Here is an 18214-nt window from a genome sequence, read left to right on the forward strand (position 1 = left end):
ATTTTTCATGCAATGCAGGAAAAAGTATAAGAGTGGTTCTGCTTCATATTTCCCTTACACATACGGTTTCCTTACATATGCAATACGCGTATATCACACATACACTGTATTACTGTTTCAAAGAAACAAATAAAAACGGATAGCTATAGGACGATCTTAAGTGTAACTTCCTCAAATCATAGACAAACTTAAGCACTTCACCCACAACAACATTTATCAGCATACTAATGGAAAACAGTGGAGCAGTAGCTCACAGTCAATTGATGATTTTTACAGAGAAAGCTATTTTTAGATTGAAAGTAAGAATAAAAAATAAACTATAAATCATTTGAGGTCTTCTTCAGTATCGATCTTCGAAAACCTTACGGATAGCAACGCAACGCAAAAAATACAACATAACTGCTATGTCAATTATCGAAAACTAAAATGTAAATTTTACGCTGTGATAACGCAAACCAGTACGCAATAAGGTCCCTGATGAATTAATACTATTCATAATAACATAACATTTTTATTCTCTCTGTCTCTCTTTTTTTCTTGGTCAAAACTCGTTACTGAATGTGAACTTCTAAATTTTTCATAGTCTCTGTTCTATACTTTCTTCCAAGACCGCATCCTGTCGCTTTTGTTTCGCCAAACACCCGAAAAGCTAGCCTTTCGTCAGCATCGTCCACTTTCGTTGCATCATATTGAATTTGTGCATAGCTCAAGAAGTTTTCGTCTGCTGAGGGTGGCGGGAAAGTGATTGTCACCGCCCCATTCTCCTAATTCCACGAGAGAAGCGGAAGGCTAGCCGCCGATAGCCTTCAATGCGTTCTTGCAGAAACTTCGTTTCAACTCGCTTGATGTTTAAACAGCGTATTATAAAATAAATCCATTTTAATAAAATTAATTGTATCAATATCCAAAAGCAACATTTGAGGCTGATGTATAAATAAATGGATAGGCTAAGCCTTATAGCCTTAATGAACACTACGTCCCTGTTCGTAAGTGAAAAGAGATAATAAAATGTAACTTACCTCAATAATAGATAATGTTATTCTACACCCGAAAATACGAATCGGAAGAATTTTCAGTGTTGCCATCCATAGAAATTACAGTTTGACCAGAATTTGAATTACCGGAAAATCTAGGTTTTGGCAGCGACTAGAAAAACGAACACAACGGCAATTGATGACTTATCATGCTGTCTATGTTTCTTGTTAACTATTTTTTAAATAATATTTGTATTTTAATTCTACTGTTTATTAAAAAGTATTTATTTTATACTCTTTATTACAAAATAAATACAATACATGAAATAGAATCTATTCCTTAAAGTAAGATTGAGAAATAACGTTCTCTCTCCGCTCTTCTTTACCATTCCCGCTGATTTAGTGGGTAGCGCACAAGCCTTTTCTGTATGATACACCGGGTTCGATTCCTTGTGGGAGAACCTTGAGATTTGAACGCATTACGCTGGTTTAGGTTCCAGCTTAAATTATTGGTCCACATCTAATGTAGCCTCGGTGCTAGAATGATACCCTAATCTTCAACCAGCCAATTCAACTTGGCATTTATCAGAGACTTTGCTTTCTCCTGAGATCGAAGTCGTAACTACGCACAAAGAAGGAATACACGTTAGCTACTTGTGTATGATGTGACGTGATACATTGGAGCTAATCTAAATAGGGAAGCGGTTAGGATTTCCTTCTTTGAGTTGTTATTCTGTGTTCGAATTTTGATAATACCTATTTTTTGTTAGCTTACTGAGTATAACTTTGATAACTTTCCAGTAGGGATTATAACATGTTTTGTGTATGTGTGAGGTTACTGGTTCATTTCCCGATTCACGATAAAGTATAGAATCAATATTCGTACACGCCAGTTGTTAATAAGGGATATTGTAAAAGCCAGGAAAACGAAGCACTTGAAAGTAAAACCTTGTTAGAAACAAATATACGAGTTTAATTATTAGTTGATAACTAAGTATTGATAGGTTTATTTTGAGTCACCAGTAAAATGCGATAAAAAACTAGAAATAAATTACGAAATATTCTTAAAATATGAAAGTCATATCAAATGATATCTATTATTTGACATTGATCACATAGGAAGGATATTGTGGTTTTTCGCCATATCTACGGAAATGCGAAAAAACAAAGGAAATAGCATTTATGAAAAAACAAAGGAATCACTGTAAGGTTGAAGTTTATTCCTGGCGTTTGCAGCTCCGAGTCCGGGTGTAACAACTAGGAGCGGAGCACTTCTTTGTGTACAGGTAAGGTTCATTCAACATCTTTCTGTTACTCTTTCATTTTATATATGAAAATTTAAGCATAGAACAATCACAAAGATAAAGGGGATTTAGCAGCTAATTTAAATGATACAGAACTTAAGATGAAATATTTCAAAGATCTGGAAGGGGAGGGATATTTATGATCTATGACAAGAATAGGCAATAAAACAAATACAATTGAAAATGTAGTTTTTTGTATATCAAAGTTAGAGAAAACAGGATGATCTTATGATAGTAGTTAGGACTCTTGCCTTGCTATCACAGAATTTGATGTTCAAACATAGCTGTTCAGCATTCTGATTTAGGTTCTTCCCAGTTGCACCAAACAAATGCTTGAATAGTACCTTCCATTATAGGCCACGTCAACTTTTGTTCCATTCCTTCCCATTCTTGCTGATATCTTGCTGACTTTATTAAAGGATTGCGCACGAGACGAGATGAGATAAGACAACCTCAATTCTTATTTCCACTATTCATGAATAAACTGTGAATTGGTCCTCGCATGCCTTATCTCAGCGTTTCCCAATCTTTTTCAACTTGCGGCACACTACGGGTGTAACTTGAATTCTCGCGGCACACTCATAGATATTATTATTTGTAAATATAAAATACCGCGGTATTTTTTTCTTTGATTAGCCTACTGATCTCCTTCTCTCAAAGAAGAAAGCTCGATCACTGGTTTTTCCCCTTGGTAAATCATTATACTTATTTTTCATTCTAATTTAAAAATAGAAAACAATTGCAATGAAATATTGGACTTAGGTTTTTAAAACTAAAGTTTCTTTTTCGAAAACTGTATCCAACCTTTCACTAAGAAGAAAGATCACTAAATAATGAACGAAGAAACAAATCTCTTTTAGTTTCGAAACAGAAATGTAGGTAATTTGTATGCATGTTTGCTCTGTCGAAAGATTGAATGATATCTTAAAATTTGAAGTTACGAAATAGTCTGCAGCAATAAAGAAGCAATAATAGTCATAACAATGATAACAAATACTTATTTCAACATTAAAAATGTACAGAAAAGTAACATGATATGTAACTTAAAGTTGTAGATTCATAGTAGAGGTTCATAGTAATGTGAAATACAAATATACAATTTTCCTTTGTCTTGCAATTTGATTGCTATAGAATTAATAATTTGTTTCGATTTCCTCGCGGCACACCAGCGGCCCATTCACGGCACACCAGTGTGTCGCGGCACACCGGTTGGGAAACGCTACCTTATCTGAATGTTCCTTAAAAAAAAATACATATCGTACTATTTTCAACTAACAGGAAACCTAACTACTGATATCTCGTATTACTTGTTTCTTTGTTAGAGTTATTTCTTGGCTAAGCGGTTAGCATACGCTTATACAAGTAGACTCGGGTTCGATTCCCGGCGGAGCTCATGTGGTTGGGATTCTACATTAATCAGTAGCTCCACGTCTCATATAGCCTCGCTGCTGAACGGAACGCTAAACTCAATCAACTCAATTGTTTATTTGTTTATTTCTTTAGTTTTGACTGTCTTTGCCGTCACTGAGGCTATTTGAGGCTACATTTAGTTTGAATCCCACCCAACATAGTACGTTCAGTTCTCACCCACCGAGAACTGTAACAGGGGCCATATAAGAGTGTAATGTTAGTCCGTCCGCCCGTTACTCCACATAATAACTCTTAACTTCAGCGAATTTTGCATTTTTTTTTTTTTTTGCAATAGACAGCTAGATTGATTATCTTGGCCAAGGTCGTTAATGGAGCCAACATTGGCTAGGCGAACTTTCGTGCAATTCATCCCCATTTTTGTTTAAATTAATGAGATACTGACTTTAAAGATAGTTATCCATATCATATACCCTATACATGAAAATATGTGCTGATGTTAGAATTCTTTCTTTTTTCTTTCTTTCTTTTTTTTTTTAGATTAAGAGGTAAAATATTACATAAGGTTAAAAGTTTTTCTAAGGGTTAACAGATTTTTTGGTTAAAGTTAACAAAATACCACTCATTCTAACGCCTCTACACCTACCCAATCTATTTGATGTCCTATCTCCTTCACATGCTTATATATTGGTTACTAACTAACAAACTATTGGTGAGGTTAAAATCTCACATTCTTGGGATATGTCATTATCATCATAGGTATTCTGCCATTATTGGCAGGTCACTTGCTGCAACTGAGGAGCTTCCATGCTCCACGGTCTTCCGCTAACCTCTTCGTCTTAACGTACGATTTTTCGGTTTTAATATCGTCTATTAATTGTAGTCTCCTTCACCACATCCCTCTTTATCTTGCCACTATACTCTCTAGCACAGGACGCAAAATTTTCGGTCGCCAGGCCGCCATTAGCGACTAGAGCTGGCCACCAGTGTTCAGTAGGGGTGATTTTTGCCTAAACTTATAGGGCTGCGCAGTTTCTGTTTCGCACGAAAATAATTGTCACTGAGTGAGATAAAACACGGAAGGTGGAGTCTTTCTTTGTCAAACCAAAGGCCGCGGGAAGAGGGGGGACCTGTCATAATTTGTACGTGAGAGATACTGGCGACTATCATTTTTGGATTGGCGAGTGCGTCTGGCTTTTAAATTTTGCGCCCTGCTCTAGCATATTCTTCATGATACAACTCCATCTTAATGTCCAAACCAGTTTCTCTTTCTCTTCTTAATAATATCTAAAATTGTCCTTTCTTCCCCTACCATTTCTAGCACCGTCTCATTCGTTTTCCGCTCGACCCACTAATTCTTTCTATTCTTCTTCACACCGACATTTCAAAAGTTTCTGTCTTTTTTCATTACTTTTGCTTAATGTCCATGATTCTGATCCATACAGTACAATACTCAGGAGTGTAGCCAGCAGGTTTATGTAGGGGGGCCCGTCGTTTTTGAGGGGGGGCAGCTACAAAGCCAAAATAAATTATGTTGCAGATAGTGTTTTTGAGGCCTGAAAAAAACCGACAATTTTTTGTTCCCTTCCGGGAAACTAAAAAACACTGGTTTCTAGCTTATAATAATAATAATAATAATAATAATAATAATAATAATAATAATAATAATAATAATAATAATAATAATAATAATAATAATAATAATAATAATAATTATTATTATTATTATTATTATTATTATTATTATTATTATTATTATTATTATTATTATTATTATTATTATTATTATTATTATTATTATTATTATTATTTGCTTTTTGTTCATAAATTATATTCCAGGTAGTTTTTATTATGTTTAATCAAAAATTACTATCCTGGACCAAACGTTATACCTTTGTGCATAACTATTTTATTTTAAGCCCTTGCACACAGAACCTATCTACATAAGGCTGATTTTCTTTGAAATTTCACTTATTTTCTTTAAGATTTCCTGACAAAAATAATTTATTATTATTTATGACTAAAAAATTTATTAACATCCCTGTCTCATTTCCTGTTCTAGGGGCAGTCCGTAACGCTATTTTTGACCAAATTTTACCCCCTCCCTCCTGCTTGTCACACTTCGTAACGCAAGGCCGAACCCTTCCCCTTTGTTTCGTAACACTTTTTGATCTTTGTTTTTTTCATTATTTTGATTATTTTAGGGGTTATTACAATAAAAAAACTATTTTTAATGGTAGAACTTTTTATTACAAAATGCTTATGTTATTGTGAATATATTTGTAGGGTTTTTCGCCAACAAATCAAAGTACTAGAAAATGGTAGACTCGTAATAATCTTTTATCCCCATATGGTTGTTTAATTAACCAATCCTAATTCTTCAAAACTATTGTCGTTGTTCCAAGGAGATTGCATCCATCATTTTAGGTCACTGGTGATTGGCAAGGAGAAAGTACTGCGGAAGATGCAATTAAAACAGGATTTAAAGAAATAACATCGACCTCTTCTTCCGAGATCGAGGATGCTTCATGCATTTGAGGTTCGCCAGTGTTAACGATGCAGAGTTCTGTTCCTCGTCGACCACAGATTCGAAGTGGCTGCACACGTGAAGAAACAGGGACATCTCGTTTGTAAACAAGCTTTCGAGCATCTTTTTTGGACTTCGGACTTCAGTTTACCGCTTTACAATTTTTTTTTCCTAAATCAGTGCGAGAATGCAAATAAACTCGATTTCTTCAGAAATATTCAAATCCAAAAATAGTAATAAAAAAGTAGTACGACATTAATATCCGACGAATTAGGATTTTTAATATCTTTAGGTCTGCAAATCGTGCATTGTTCCGTCGCGGAAAATATTTCACACACACAAAAAAAGTTTCTTCTGTTTCACATGCGAAACTTCTTCGAAGAAAAGAGTAGGTAATGATTCGAATCAGTAGTTTTAAATAACATTCTCAGAAATAGCGATACATGTGGGAACGCGAAGGAATTTTAAAACGGTGGTTACGATCACTAACAACTAACTACAGAAAAGCGTGTGAACTAAATGCAATGCTGCGATAGCCGCAAAACGGAGTTTTATTCTATTGTAATACACACAGGGTTCTTCACCAGTCATGCTGGTGTCTAGTGCGTCTTCGAATAACTTCTGTATGATTCAATTTATATAGGCTATAGTTCGCAACTTTCCGAAATAATGTAATTATTTATTTATCTATCTATATATCTATATATACAGGGTGAACGGTAACTAAGTGGACGAACTTGGACGGGTGATAGTGCATCTTTAAAAAAGCAAAAAAGTGCTAGTGAAATGGGGGAAATTCCGTCCTGTTTAGGAATGACAGTGTTGAAAGCGTGGGAACATGAACTTCAGAGGCCAACAGCTTGAAAGCAATACATCGTGGAGAGTGCGGTTAAAAACGTCACTTGGAAAGTCATACCTACTACCTACTTTAAGCTGTTGGCCTCTGAAGTTCATGTTCTCACGCTTTCTACACTCTGTCACTCCTAAACGGGACGGAATTTGTCCCATGTTCATTACGACTTTTTTTTTTTTTTTTTTTTTGCTTCTTGTTAGATGTACTATCATCTGCCCAAATTTGTCCACGTAGTTACCGTGTACCCTATACATACATATATATAATGAAATGACTACATTTGTAACAACTCTTGAGCCACCCGACTGATTTCGATTAAATTTTCAACGTAGATGAGGTTCGGGCCTGGAATAGTTTTTATAGCTTCACTTTGAAGGTGCACTTTGAAGAGAAGGGAAAGATATACAAAAATAATCGAAAATGACCAATATTAATATCGAATCATAGTTTTCGGAGTGGCTGATATGAACAGTGTCACTTCCGATGCCGTTTAAATCCAAATTCAGTCCCCATTAGTACTCCTAAGGGGGATGGTGACATGTAAAAATAATTGAAAATTACCGATTAATTGAAATCCATACTGAAAACGTTGTTTTTCACCACATTTTTCATCTGATATTAATATGTTTTTTTTTTAAAAAATACTAGTTACAGCATATAAAAAATGTGATGCAGGCCTACTTACAAATCAGTTTAGTACCATTGTTTTATGGTAGTGTTTAGAGTGCCTTGTTGAAACGTTTGTCTTCAAAGCGTAAAATATAAATCGCAAGAAATATTGTAATCTGCTGTAAATAATAATAATAATAATAATAATAATAATAATAATAATAATAATAATAATAATAATAATAATAATAATAATAATAATAATAATAATAAATTAAACCATACTGTTTTCCGATAGGTATAAGGAGCAGATACCATACTATTTTTTGATTAGTATGGTAAAATAGTATTTTTCCATACTATTTTACCGTAAATTATTAATTATATGTAAACGTTATTATTTTTAAGTGACTGAAGCGAGGTAATCTTACAATGATGTTTTAAAAGCTGGTCATTTGGGGGGCCAGGAAATCATTTGCCCCCCCCCCCCCGTGACTACACCCCTGACAATACTCCACACGAAGCATTTTTCTCAACTCTTTATTCAAAGTTGAAAATAGTAGTTTCTTCCTCCTAATGGTTTCTTTCGCCATTCCCATCCTTGCTTAGAATATGAGAGGGTATATAAAGTCTGGAATATTGTTGTTTGGCATCAATTTTAATCTCAAATATAAGATTTTTTGGGTTAAACCTTAAAACATATTAGTAAGATTAAAACCTCACTTACTTAGGGTATAAGAGGTATATAGGCTAACATAGCCGCTGAAACTATCAACATAGATATATTCATAAATGTAAGTTACGCGTGATCTCCTTTACTGTTTTTACAGACTTAATTAACTTTTCTATTTAATGCAATATGACGAGGCCAGGAACAAATAAACTTGGAAGACTGTGAAAATTACACCTTTGCTCTTTAGGTGAACTTGAACTCTCATGGGTTTCGCTTTACGATAATTGAGTCTAAGACTTCAGATTATTTGACCAGCCATTGCACCAACCAATCATTAAACAAGTGGAGAGGACTTACTTCCTTGTATTAGCTCGTAAATATTATTCTAGTATAACGGAATGGTCAGTATGAGTACATTTGACGTGCATAGTTCGGCTTTTGTTCCATGTGGAGATACATAAAAACTTGTGGCCAAGCATTTTTAAGTAGTTGGGAAGATACTTGAATTAATACGGAACGGAATTTGAAGTGCCAGAAATACGGCGTTAGAAATCAATTCGTTGATCACACACCATTTGCTATTTGCTGCTGGCTGCGACCCGAGAACGGATCAACTTATTGTTTTAAATTATTCATTATTCGCTCTCCCCACTTGTCTAGTGGCATGTGCGCGTACTTTCGATGCACGTGGTCTTGGGTTCGATTCCTGGTAGGGGAGTATTGAACGCATTTCGGTGGTTTGGTTTCCATATTAAACTATAGGTTCACGTGTCATATTGGATAAGTGCTGAAAAGATCTCTGTATTTTATTATTGAACACAAGATTTATAAAAATATATATAAAGTCAGAACAGATCGCGCCATAGTTTAGTTTACGCGGGGACAAATGGGAGGGGGCGGGTAGGAGGAAAAAAATACTGCAAGTTGTAACGAACTGAGAATCGACAACTTTGCTGACCGACTCGTCAGCAAAATGCATGTGTCAGTAGATGTTGGTCGGTGGAGAATATGTTCCACGTTTTGAGTGAGTGGTGCAAAGTAACTGCGCACGTTTTTCCAAACGTTCGGTATAAATTTATAGGAAGATTAGTTGTAGCGTTAAATAATCAAAAAAGTGATGTACATTTGAATTAATTCACTATCGAAACTACGTAGCTTACCGCCAGTCTGGAAAATTCCACTCAAGCATGGCCAGTTCGATATTATCAACCCGAATAGGACAGTTTGCGCAGTCACGAAGTAGGAGAGATCTCACAGATTCATTCAATGCAATAATAAGACAGATAGCACATGCGAAAAAAGTAACATGTTGTTCGTGAACGTCACACTAGAGAGAGAGTAATGACAAAATATGCAATAACTGCAGTTGTTTTCTGTAGGTTGTTCAGGCTCATATCTACGGGCGAGCAAGAAGCTTTGTCCATTTGCAACAACTTTCAGCCTGTCTAGAACATTCAGTTGATTATTGACATGTAACCTAAGGATGTCATTTCATTTTGAACAAAAAAAAAAAAAAAAAAAAAAAAAACAGCGATATCCCTCACTCAAATTTTTTAAAAACTATTTTTGAGGGAGGGATGTCACTGTTTTTTATTCAAAATGATACGATAGCCTTTGGTGCAACATATATTTTTTTAGAATCTGAAAATGTCGGCAACATTGTCAAAAAAATAAATAAAAATAAAACTGAAAAACTTGTCTTTTCAGTTTTTTTGACAATTTTAGGACCCTTAATGTCAAAACTTTGAATCCAACTTAATATTTAAAAAGAGTACTTTGAATAGCTCCTTGTACTATATTTTTTGGGTATCGAACCTCGTTTTGCAATTTTTCTCCCCAAGTTTTCCTGTTACTTATTATAATGTTTCTTTAACACAAGATCAATTTAAAATCTATTTCATACACAATTGCAGTTGTGTTTTTCCAGTTCGCAATTTTCGAAAAAATTGAATCTTGTAACTTTAAGAAAAAGGAACCTAAAGCTTTAATGTATAAAAAATAAAATTTAAGAGTTGAAAAATGAAAACAAAAACACATTTAATTTAAGAGAAAAACAAAAGAAAATGATATTTGGATTATAGCCATATCAATGTGTTTTCATTTTACATATATACGTTTAAGTAAACTTATTTACTACACACATTCATTTATTTTAACATACAAAGCAATAAGGTACATATAAATATTCTCTGATAATGAGAACAAATCAAAAACCAAATACCATATAATTTGCGATACTTCATTCAATTTTCTTCGCTGTCTTCGTTGATTGGAGTATTTGCAACTGTTTTAAATAAATTAGTGACTAGAGAGAAAGGGAAATAGTGAACTCTGGCAAAGAAACATTGGAAGTTTTTTCCTTGAGAGTCCTAAAATCGTCCAAAAACTGTGAATAGTATGTTTTCTTCAGTTTTATTTTTTTTTTTTTTTGACAACGTTGCCATCACTTTCAGACCCTTAAAAAAATATATGTTATACCTAAGGATATTACAACATTTTGAAAAAAGATCAGCGACGTGGCCCTATAAAATTTTTTTAAACAATTTTTTGAAATTTTCAACACGCAAAGGAAACAAGAAAATGCACATAATTTTTTTAGGAATAAAAATTCACCTTTACACCTACATAGTGTCTATAATCTGTGAAAGTTTTGAATTATTTAGACCACACCCACTAGAATTGAAAAATATTTAATTTTGAGCATGATACGATATTTAATTTTATGATACGATAATTCTATAAACATGGGAGTCGAAACTTTTTTTGGGGGGTGATTTTAGATCAAAAATAACATTTTGGATGAATAACTACCCAATTTGGATCAAGGGCCGATTTCAATATCTTACTAAGAAAGACTCTTTATTCCGTATGAATAAATTACTCAAATAAACCTTAGACCTAATTTGAGGATATCCAGTTAATAGCAGGATCCAGTTTAAAAATTATCTTCAAACAAAAGTAGAATTTCTCTTATAAGAAATGTCCTGAAACTTATTGCAGTCAATAGTTACGGGCGCCCATCCATATTGAAAACTTGAATCTAGTCCTAATAGCTATACCTACCATATATGACGACTTATGATATCTGTTTTGATATTTGAGAATATAATTCAAATTTTCTATTGACAAAATAAACACAAAGTGTTGTTGTACCACTGGATAATAAAATATGTACGCTCCAGTGCACAGTATACGTTAGAGACTAATACTATGGTAAAATTTAATTTAATATATTCTTAGGCTATTGACGGGAAAAATGCATATATTTATTTTCATTAATATCTCCTTTAAAGAAAGGAAGGAATCAATACGATTTTCATTATGAGATTAAAGTAAGGCCTCTACTCAAAGTATTGCTAGGTTTTACATTTTTTTAATTCGTTAAAAATTCAGAGCGTGCGGATAAAGATATAATGTTCACTTGACCGATTCGAGTTTACTTTCGTTTTCTTTCCTTCTTCTTTTTTTTTTTTTTTTTTTTTTTTTTAACTGAAACTATAAACAACGTAGGAGTATAATTTAATGTACGGTCCAACTATATTAACTTCTACTGGAAATCCACTCCAATTGGAGTTCCTCTGAACATTTAGAAGAATCATTTAGTCTGAAATTAATTTTTTTCTCTTCTTTATATATAGTATAATTTGTTTTGTTTGAATTCTTAGAGTAAAACCACAATTATTTTCATGTTGACTTATGAGTAGTTTAAGCTCTTTTAAATAAATATTGTGAAGGATTTAAATTAAGATTTTTTCTGTTTCACCTTTTCTCGGAAATACGTCAAATTCTCTAAGAACAAATAATGGATAGTAATAGTATATTAAAATCATTAATAAAAATAATCATTAATAAACTATAATCATCTCAACTTGGCTAGTGGCCAATCCGAACTCTCTCATAGCTAAGTGGTTAACTTACGCGCCTTTGGCATGGGAGACCCGCATTTGATTCCCGACGGAAGCGCATGTGGTTCGGATTTCACGTTAACCTGTAGGTCCATGTCTCATATAACCTCGCTGCTGAAAGGGACGCTAAAGTAAAAACCAAATCAGATCAAATCTAGCAGTCAGCGCGTAAGCTTTTGATGCACGTGGTCCCTTGTTCGATTCGCGATGGGAGGGCACAGAAAACTTAACTTCACAATCATTCACTTACCTTAATCATCCGTCCTCTTTAGTCTAAGGGCATAATCGTAGGACGTTAAACTAAAAAATAAATCATTTCAAATACTAACTATATTTGTATTGTGGTTCACTGATAAGAATCCTTGTCTTTCGTGGAAGTTCATAAGATTTGAATTCCATGTCAATAGGTACAATCAGATCTCATATTCCTGGGTAATTTCACAACGGAAATCAGGCTAGGCGATCGTCTTCGTGTGCAGTTAAAAATACACTCTGTAAAGAAAAAATAGCGACACCTCAATTCTCAAGCTAACTTACACAGAAAACCATAGTTGCGGCCCGTTAGAAGAGGAATAGAGGGAAATGAAGAGTGGGATAGTTCATTTGTGTTATCTGTGTCACCTGTGGTGTACGACATCGCTTGCCAATTGTTTGTGTATCAGTAATACTTCGCCAGATGATACTGAATGCGTCTCGTAAATTATTGTAGTGAGAATTCTGCATTGCATTTCTGATGTGTAGGCTGAGGTAAATGGCATTTTATGATTGTTCTTTGCTTTCTCATTGTTTGGATAACGTCAAGTGGCAAAAGTGTTGTTGTGCAGCATTGTTTGTTGCTACATGTGGACTGTAATGAAATAAGATGGGTAAGAAATGTGACTTGGTGTCATGTGAACAAGACAAAATTTTTGCTTTGATCAGCTAAGGCAAGATGGAATACTGAAAATCGATCATTCTGCGGCAGGAAGAGTAATTCACAAGTGGAAACAGCATAGCAAATCGTCCCTTCGTCAACAGTGTGAAAGAAAAAAGAAAGTATCATCCAGATCAGATTGCTAAATGAAATCAATAGCACTGCAGATTTAAGGAGTGATTTTCCCAAAAATCGCTTCTGTAGTTTGACATGATCTTGGAACTGCAGTTACTCGTACAACTGTATTGTTTTGAATGTATGAAGATGATATTACAAAGAAGAAACCGCGTAGAAAGTCAAAACTGACAAAACACGGACGACTTCAACATGTAGTTTTGTAAGTCGATATGCAACTTGGACTTATGACAACTGCAAGCACGTCGTTTTCTTTGTTGAAAAGAAGTTTGGCATAGTGGGAAACGATGGTGGTGTGAAGTTGTGGATACGAACAAGCAAGGAACTTGACAAGGATTTTGTTTAAGAGATGCAAATATTCAATTACTGAGTGATTGTATGGGCTTGGTTCACCGTTAAAGACGTCAGAACGACGGATATATGTGAAGAATCGTTTGATGCATGAAAATATCTTAAATTCTGGTGCGTAAAGTTTTTACAACAGCTACAGATGACTTTTCTGAAGAAAATTTGGACTATTCCTTTTCCAGGACGATAATGCTTTATGTCACCGATCGAAAATCGTTAGTACGTGGTTCAAGAATATGATTATTTAGAGACTCATGTGGCCTACAAACTCACCTGACATGAATCCTGTTGAAAATTTGTGGATCAATATGAGCAGAAGATTCAATAGAGAACTATCTCAAATAGAATGGAATTCAATGAACAGATAATCCGGGTGTTATTCCGTGAAATCGAGGTTGCATTTTGCAATAGCCTTGTTACCAAAGGGCTCCGATGATTTGCTGCACTCCAGAAAGCCCATGGTGCACATACAAAATACTACTCTTGGTGTATGGCACTTCCCGATGTTTGCACGCAATATGTCTTACCCTTAAGAAATTCAATTTCTTGTTTTTTGCTATTGTTGTTGATTCTTTTTCAGTTTTATGTATAACTCTTCCTATAAACGATTTTGCCCAAAACACACATAGCTACTTATATATGCATATAAATTCATTAAATTCATGTCAAAAGCCTGAAACTCTGGCGCAAGTATTAAGAATGAACTGCTCATTAGGAATATGCATTGTAATATTATCAAGAATTCATGTAAAAAATCATATTGATTAAAGTATGTAGCAAAAACCATATCCGAGCAAGTGTCGCTATTTTTTCTTTACAGAGTGTAGCCCAACAGTTGATATTCTTTAGTGTTTTTAAATTATTGCACAGTAGAGTCCCTAAAACTCGGTACTCGATAACCCGTCAATTCGGATAACTCGGCCAAACCCCGGTAGAGCGAAAAAAACCCGGGCCCAGACCCGTTCAAGGTCATTGCCGGGTATTTTTCTGAGGTCTGTCTTATCAGGTAAATTACTGTACAGTGTGTATTTATTAATTTTCATTTTCATATATAGTAATGGGTGTTTTCGTAAAGTACGTAATTTTCCTTTGTTTATGGATAACTGGAAAGTTTATTTTCTGTTGCATTCTAAAGCAACCAATAGAATCAAGTACACCACTGTATTTTCTGAGAAAATACTCGTACTTATTATTTTTTAACCCCATTCTCGATAAGCCAGCATTTTCACAAACTCGGTCAGCCTTTGGTCGTAGAATGACTTTTCGTGATTCTACTGTATTCACTTAAAAAAAGAAAAAAGAAAGAAAAAAGAAAAGAAAGTAAAAGCCTGGATTCGCAGCGAAACCGAAAACCTGTATTAAACCCCAGTCAATCAAGAACTATTAACCTGTCATGTCTGTCGGTTCAAATTTTCTATTTAATTTTTTACTTCTTCTCAATTCCAGATCAAGATGAAACTATGTATACTTTTGTGTGCTTAATAAAATATAAGAACCTATAAATTAATAACGGGGATTAATTATTTCAATTAAATGTTTTAACCGTTTCGTTTCACTCCAAGTATTTCTTGGGTGAACATGTCTTTAATTCAGAGGACTCTATTTAATAAAAATAAATAAAAAAAAAGCAACATAAATTTTATTCTTTAGCACATTGAGATAAAACAGTGGATAAATTAGGGAGGTCTACCTTTTAAGGTTTTTGCGTACCGAATATCTGCTCATCCAAAGTTTTGCGAAACTATGATTTGCGGAATGAATATAATTGTGCGTGGTTAAAATTCCCAAATGTAAATGATCTCATACACTACACTTTCAGAGTCTCTAACGTACCTATCAACGTAAAATAAAGTTGTGGACAATTGAGTTGATTTTCTGAAAACATTAAACCCAATTGAGTTGAATTTATTTCTGTGTTACGGACGTTATGCAGGAAAAAAATCTTCAAAAATCAGTTTTCTTGCTATCTACTAATCTATTTTTGTGTGTAAAAAGATCAAGTAATATGGAAATCAAAACGCATAATTTAATTGATATGAAACTGTGCAATTTATTTTACTGTATATGTAAATTTCATGGATGTATGCTTTCGTTTTGAATAATATTTGTATAACAGTGACAGAGAACTCAAAGTGTGTTTTGCCCTCCCCGGCGGTTCAGTAGTTAGTGCGCGTACCTTTGGTTCGATTCCAAATGGGAAAACCACCTCCGGTGCTTGGGGTCCCTGGTTCGATCCCAGCTCGCGTCGTGTGGACTTTATGGTGGACAAACACTGTGTTCGTGGGTTTTCCCGGGATTCTCCCGTTTCCTCCCACTTTTTCATTCCATCATTTCATTCATCTCTCATCATCACCTTCTCCTCTAGCCTAACCGGCATAACCGTGGGACGTAAAACTTAAAGATTTCATTTCATTTTTTTCCAAATGGGAAAACATTGAACACATTGCAGTGGTTCGGTGTATCTCTTGAACTGTAGATTTACGTTTCGTAAGACTCAATGATGGAAAGGAATGCTAAACTTCCAACAAACTAAATAATCAGCAACATTCATTTTATTTGCTCCGAATTTAAGATTTCTTTCTGCAGGAAGTTTTTGAGACATGGGTCCACTTGTTTAATGGGTAATCTGCACCCCACATGCGCTAAACACAATTGAACGCAGGATTACGTACTTAGAATACATATTTACTAATGATTTGGATAATCAACTGTCCGGAATCAATTTGAGTCGTGCTCGTAAATGAGTGTCGAAACTATGATTTCAAAGAGATACGAATTTTGAAATCATTGTGGTACTACTAGGCTATACTTGTATGTACAGTTATGTGCGTCAATGTGTCATAGGGATATGCGTTCGGTCACTCTCCGCCTGTGCTACTTGAACTTCATAAATTCACTTATAACTTATCGAGTCTTCTTGGTTAGATCGTACATTTGATTATTACATTATTTTACTTTATTAGATTATTTACATTATTTACATAAAAATAGATTATCACATTTTTTTTTACCAGATAAAATGTTTTCTCTCAATAACTGATCTTTTATGGAAGAAACAGTGGGTAGCTACCGGTAGCCTATCCGTTGCTCGTCATGAATTTTATACTACCTAGGTATACTTGTAATGAACGAATGGGAAAGAATGGAACTTCAACAGGACAATATGACAGCACATACAACACGAAAAACCACGCATTATTCGAGAATGTGTTTCCTAGAGAGATTACTTCTAACAAAATGGTTGAAAAAGATTAAAAATATGCATGTAAACTAAGTTGAAGGAATGTAAAGATTATTATGTTTTCAAATTATGTCGCAATATCGATTGCATTCTTAGCTTTAATCACTAACGTTCCTTAGATGGTAATTCGTTGATTCTCATTGATCAATTGAAGCATTTCGCAGAGTAACTCTCTATGACGCAATTCAGTGGATTCGAGAAAAACTGAGAACACTTGTAGTACTTTTCTGTACTACAGCATTGTCCCATTCAGAGACCAGTTTTCTAGTATAGAACTGCCATCACTTGGACAATGGAGAAATAAATCTTTCAGTGTATCCCATATCCTACAAATTACTCGCTTCCACTGGAATGTAGCAAATTCCATACAATGTTATTCAGTGGAATGCTTCAACTCTTTCCGCAGGAAAGGGTAATAAAATTATTATGTACAGAAGCTTTGGTTAGAATATGTTTATTTGACTTAGTGAAGGTATCTTTCGCTTAATTTATCTTTTTTACTGTTGGTTGTTGCAGAAACAGACCAGTGCATTCAAACATGAGAATTGAATTATCTTTACTGGTGGTCCTGTGCACCTCCCTGGTGCTTGGCCAACGTAAGTATTCTTTTGATATTTATTTTAAATAAATGAATATTGTAATCTGATCAATATTCAAAATTAACTTTTCCGGAGGGAAAAAGAAGAGAGAGAGAGAGAAAGAAAGAGAAGTTATAATCGCAAACAGTGTTAGGATTTTTTTTCACTGGGAATTGCAGACAAATTTAATTTAATTTTTACAACCGTAAAATAAGTTTTTTTTTTTAAATTAAAATGACTAGAAAGGAGAAAATAAAGAAATAGGGCTAAGGCTGAAAGCATTGGACGCAATTTAATGTTGATGTGACCATCGACCATCATAGGTTTATAGACATGAAACCATATCGCACTTGACAACCTTAGAGAAAGAGCACCCAATGTTTTTAGTCTTACGTTAGTCGTATTTCTTCATTTTACTCCCCATATATATATATATATATATATATATATATATATATATATATATATATATATATATATATATATATATATATATATATATCCTCCTTTTTAGCAGTGGCGGATCCAGAAGGCAAAAACTGGGGGCAGCCAGAACTCAGACTATGATATATATATATATATATATATATATATATATATATATATATATATATATATATATCATAGTCTATATATAAATCATATTCATATATATAAGAATATCTTTATAAAATACACTGAAGAGCAGTGTATTTTATAAAAGTATTCTTTTTAAAAGTTTTTTTTTACGGTTATTATTTACATTTTAGTCCTTCTTTAAAAATGTTCTGCAATCAATTCTATTAC

The 18214-nt window shown here is 34.0% G+C and overlaps 1 protein-coding gene across 1 annotated transcript in view; it reads left to right on the forward strand.

Annotated features, from left to right (window-relative positions):
* The first annotated feature begins 2166 nt into the window (after nt 1-2166).
* Nucleotides 2167-18214, forward strand: part of LOC145662660 (uncharacterized) — a 39335-nt gene continuing 23287 nt past the window's right edge. Inside the window, exons 1-2 of the mRNA XM_081728458.1 lie at nt 2167-2260; nt 17367-17446. Coding sequence (XP_081584584.1) covers nt 17389-17446 — 58 coding nt within the window. The 5' untranslated portion in view covers nt 2167-2260; nt 17367-17388. The remainder of the gene's footprint in view (nt 2261-17366; nt 17447-18214) is intronic.

The sequence above is a fragment of the Thermobia domestica genome, chromosome 10 (genome assembly GCF_964235325.1).
Source record: "Thermobia domestica chromosome 10, izTheDome1.hap1.1, whole genome shotgun sequence".
Classification (NCBI taxonomy): domain Eukaryota; kingdom Metazoa; phylum Arthropoda; class Insecta; order Zygentoma; family Lepismatidae; genus Thermobia; species Thermobia domestica.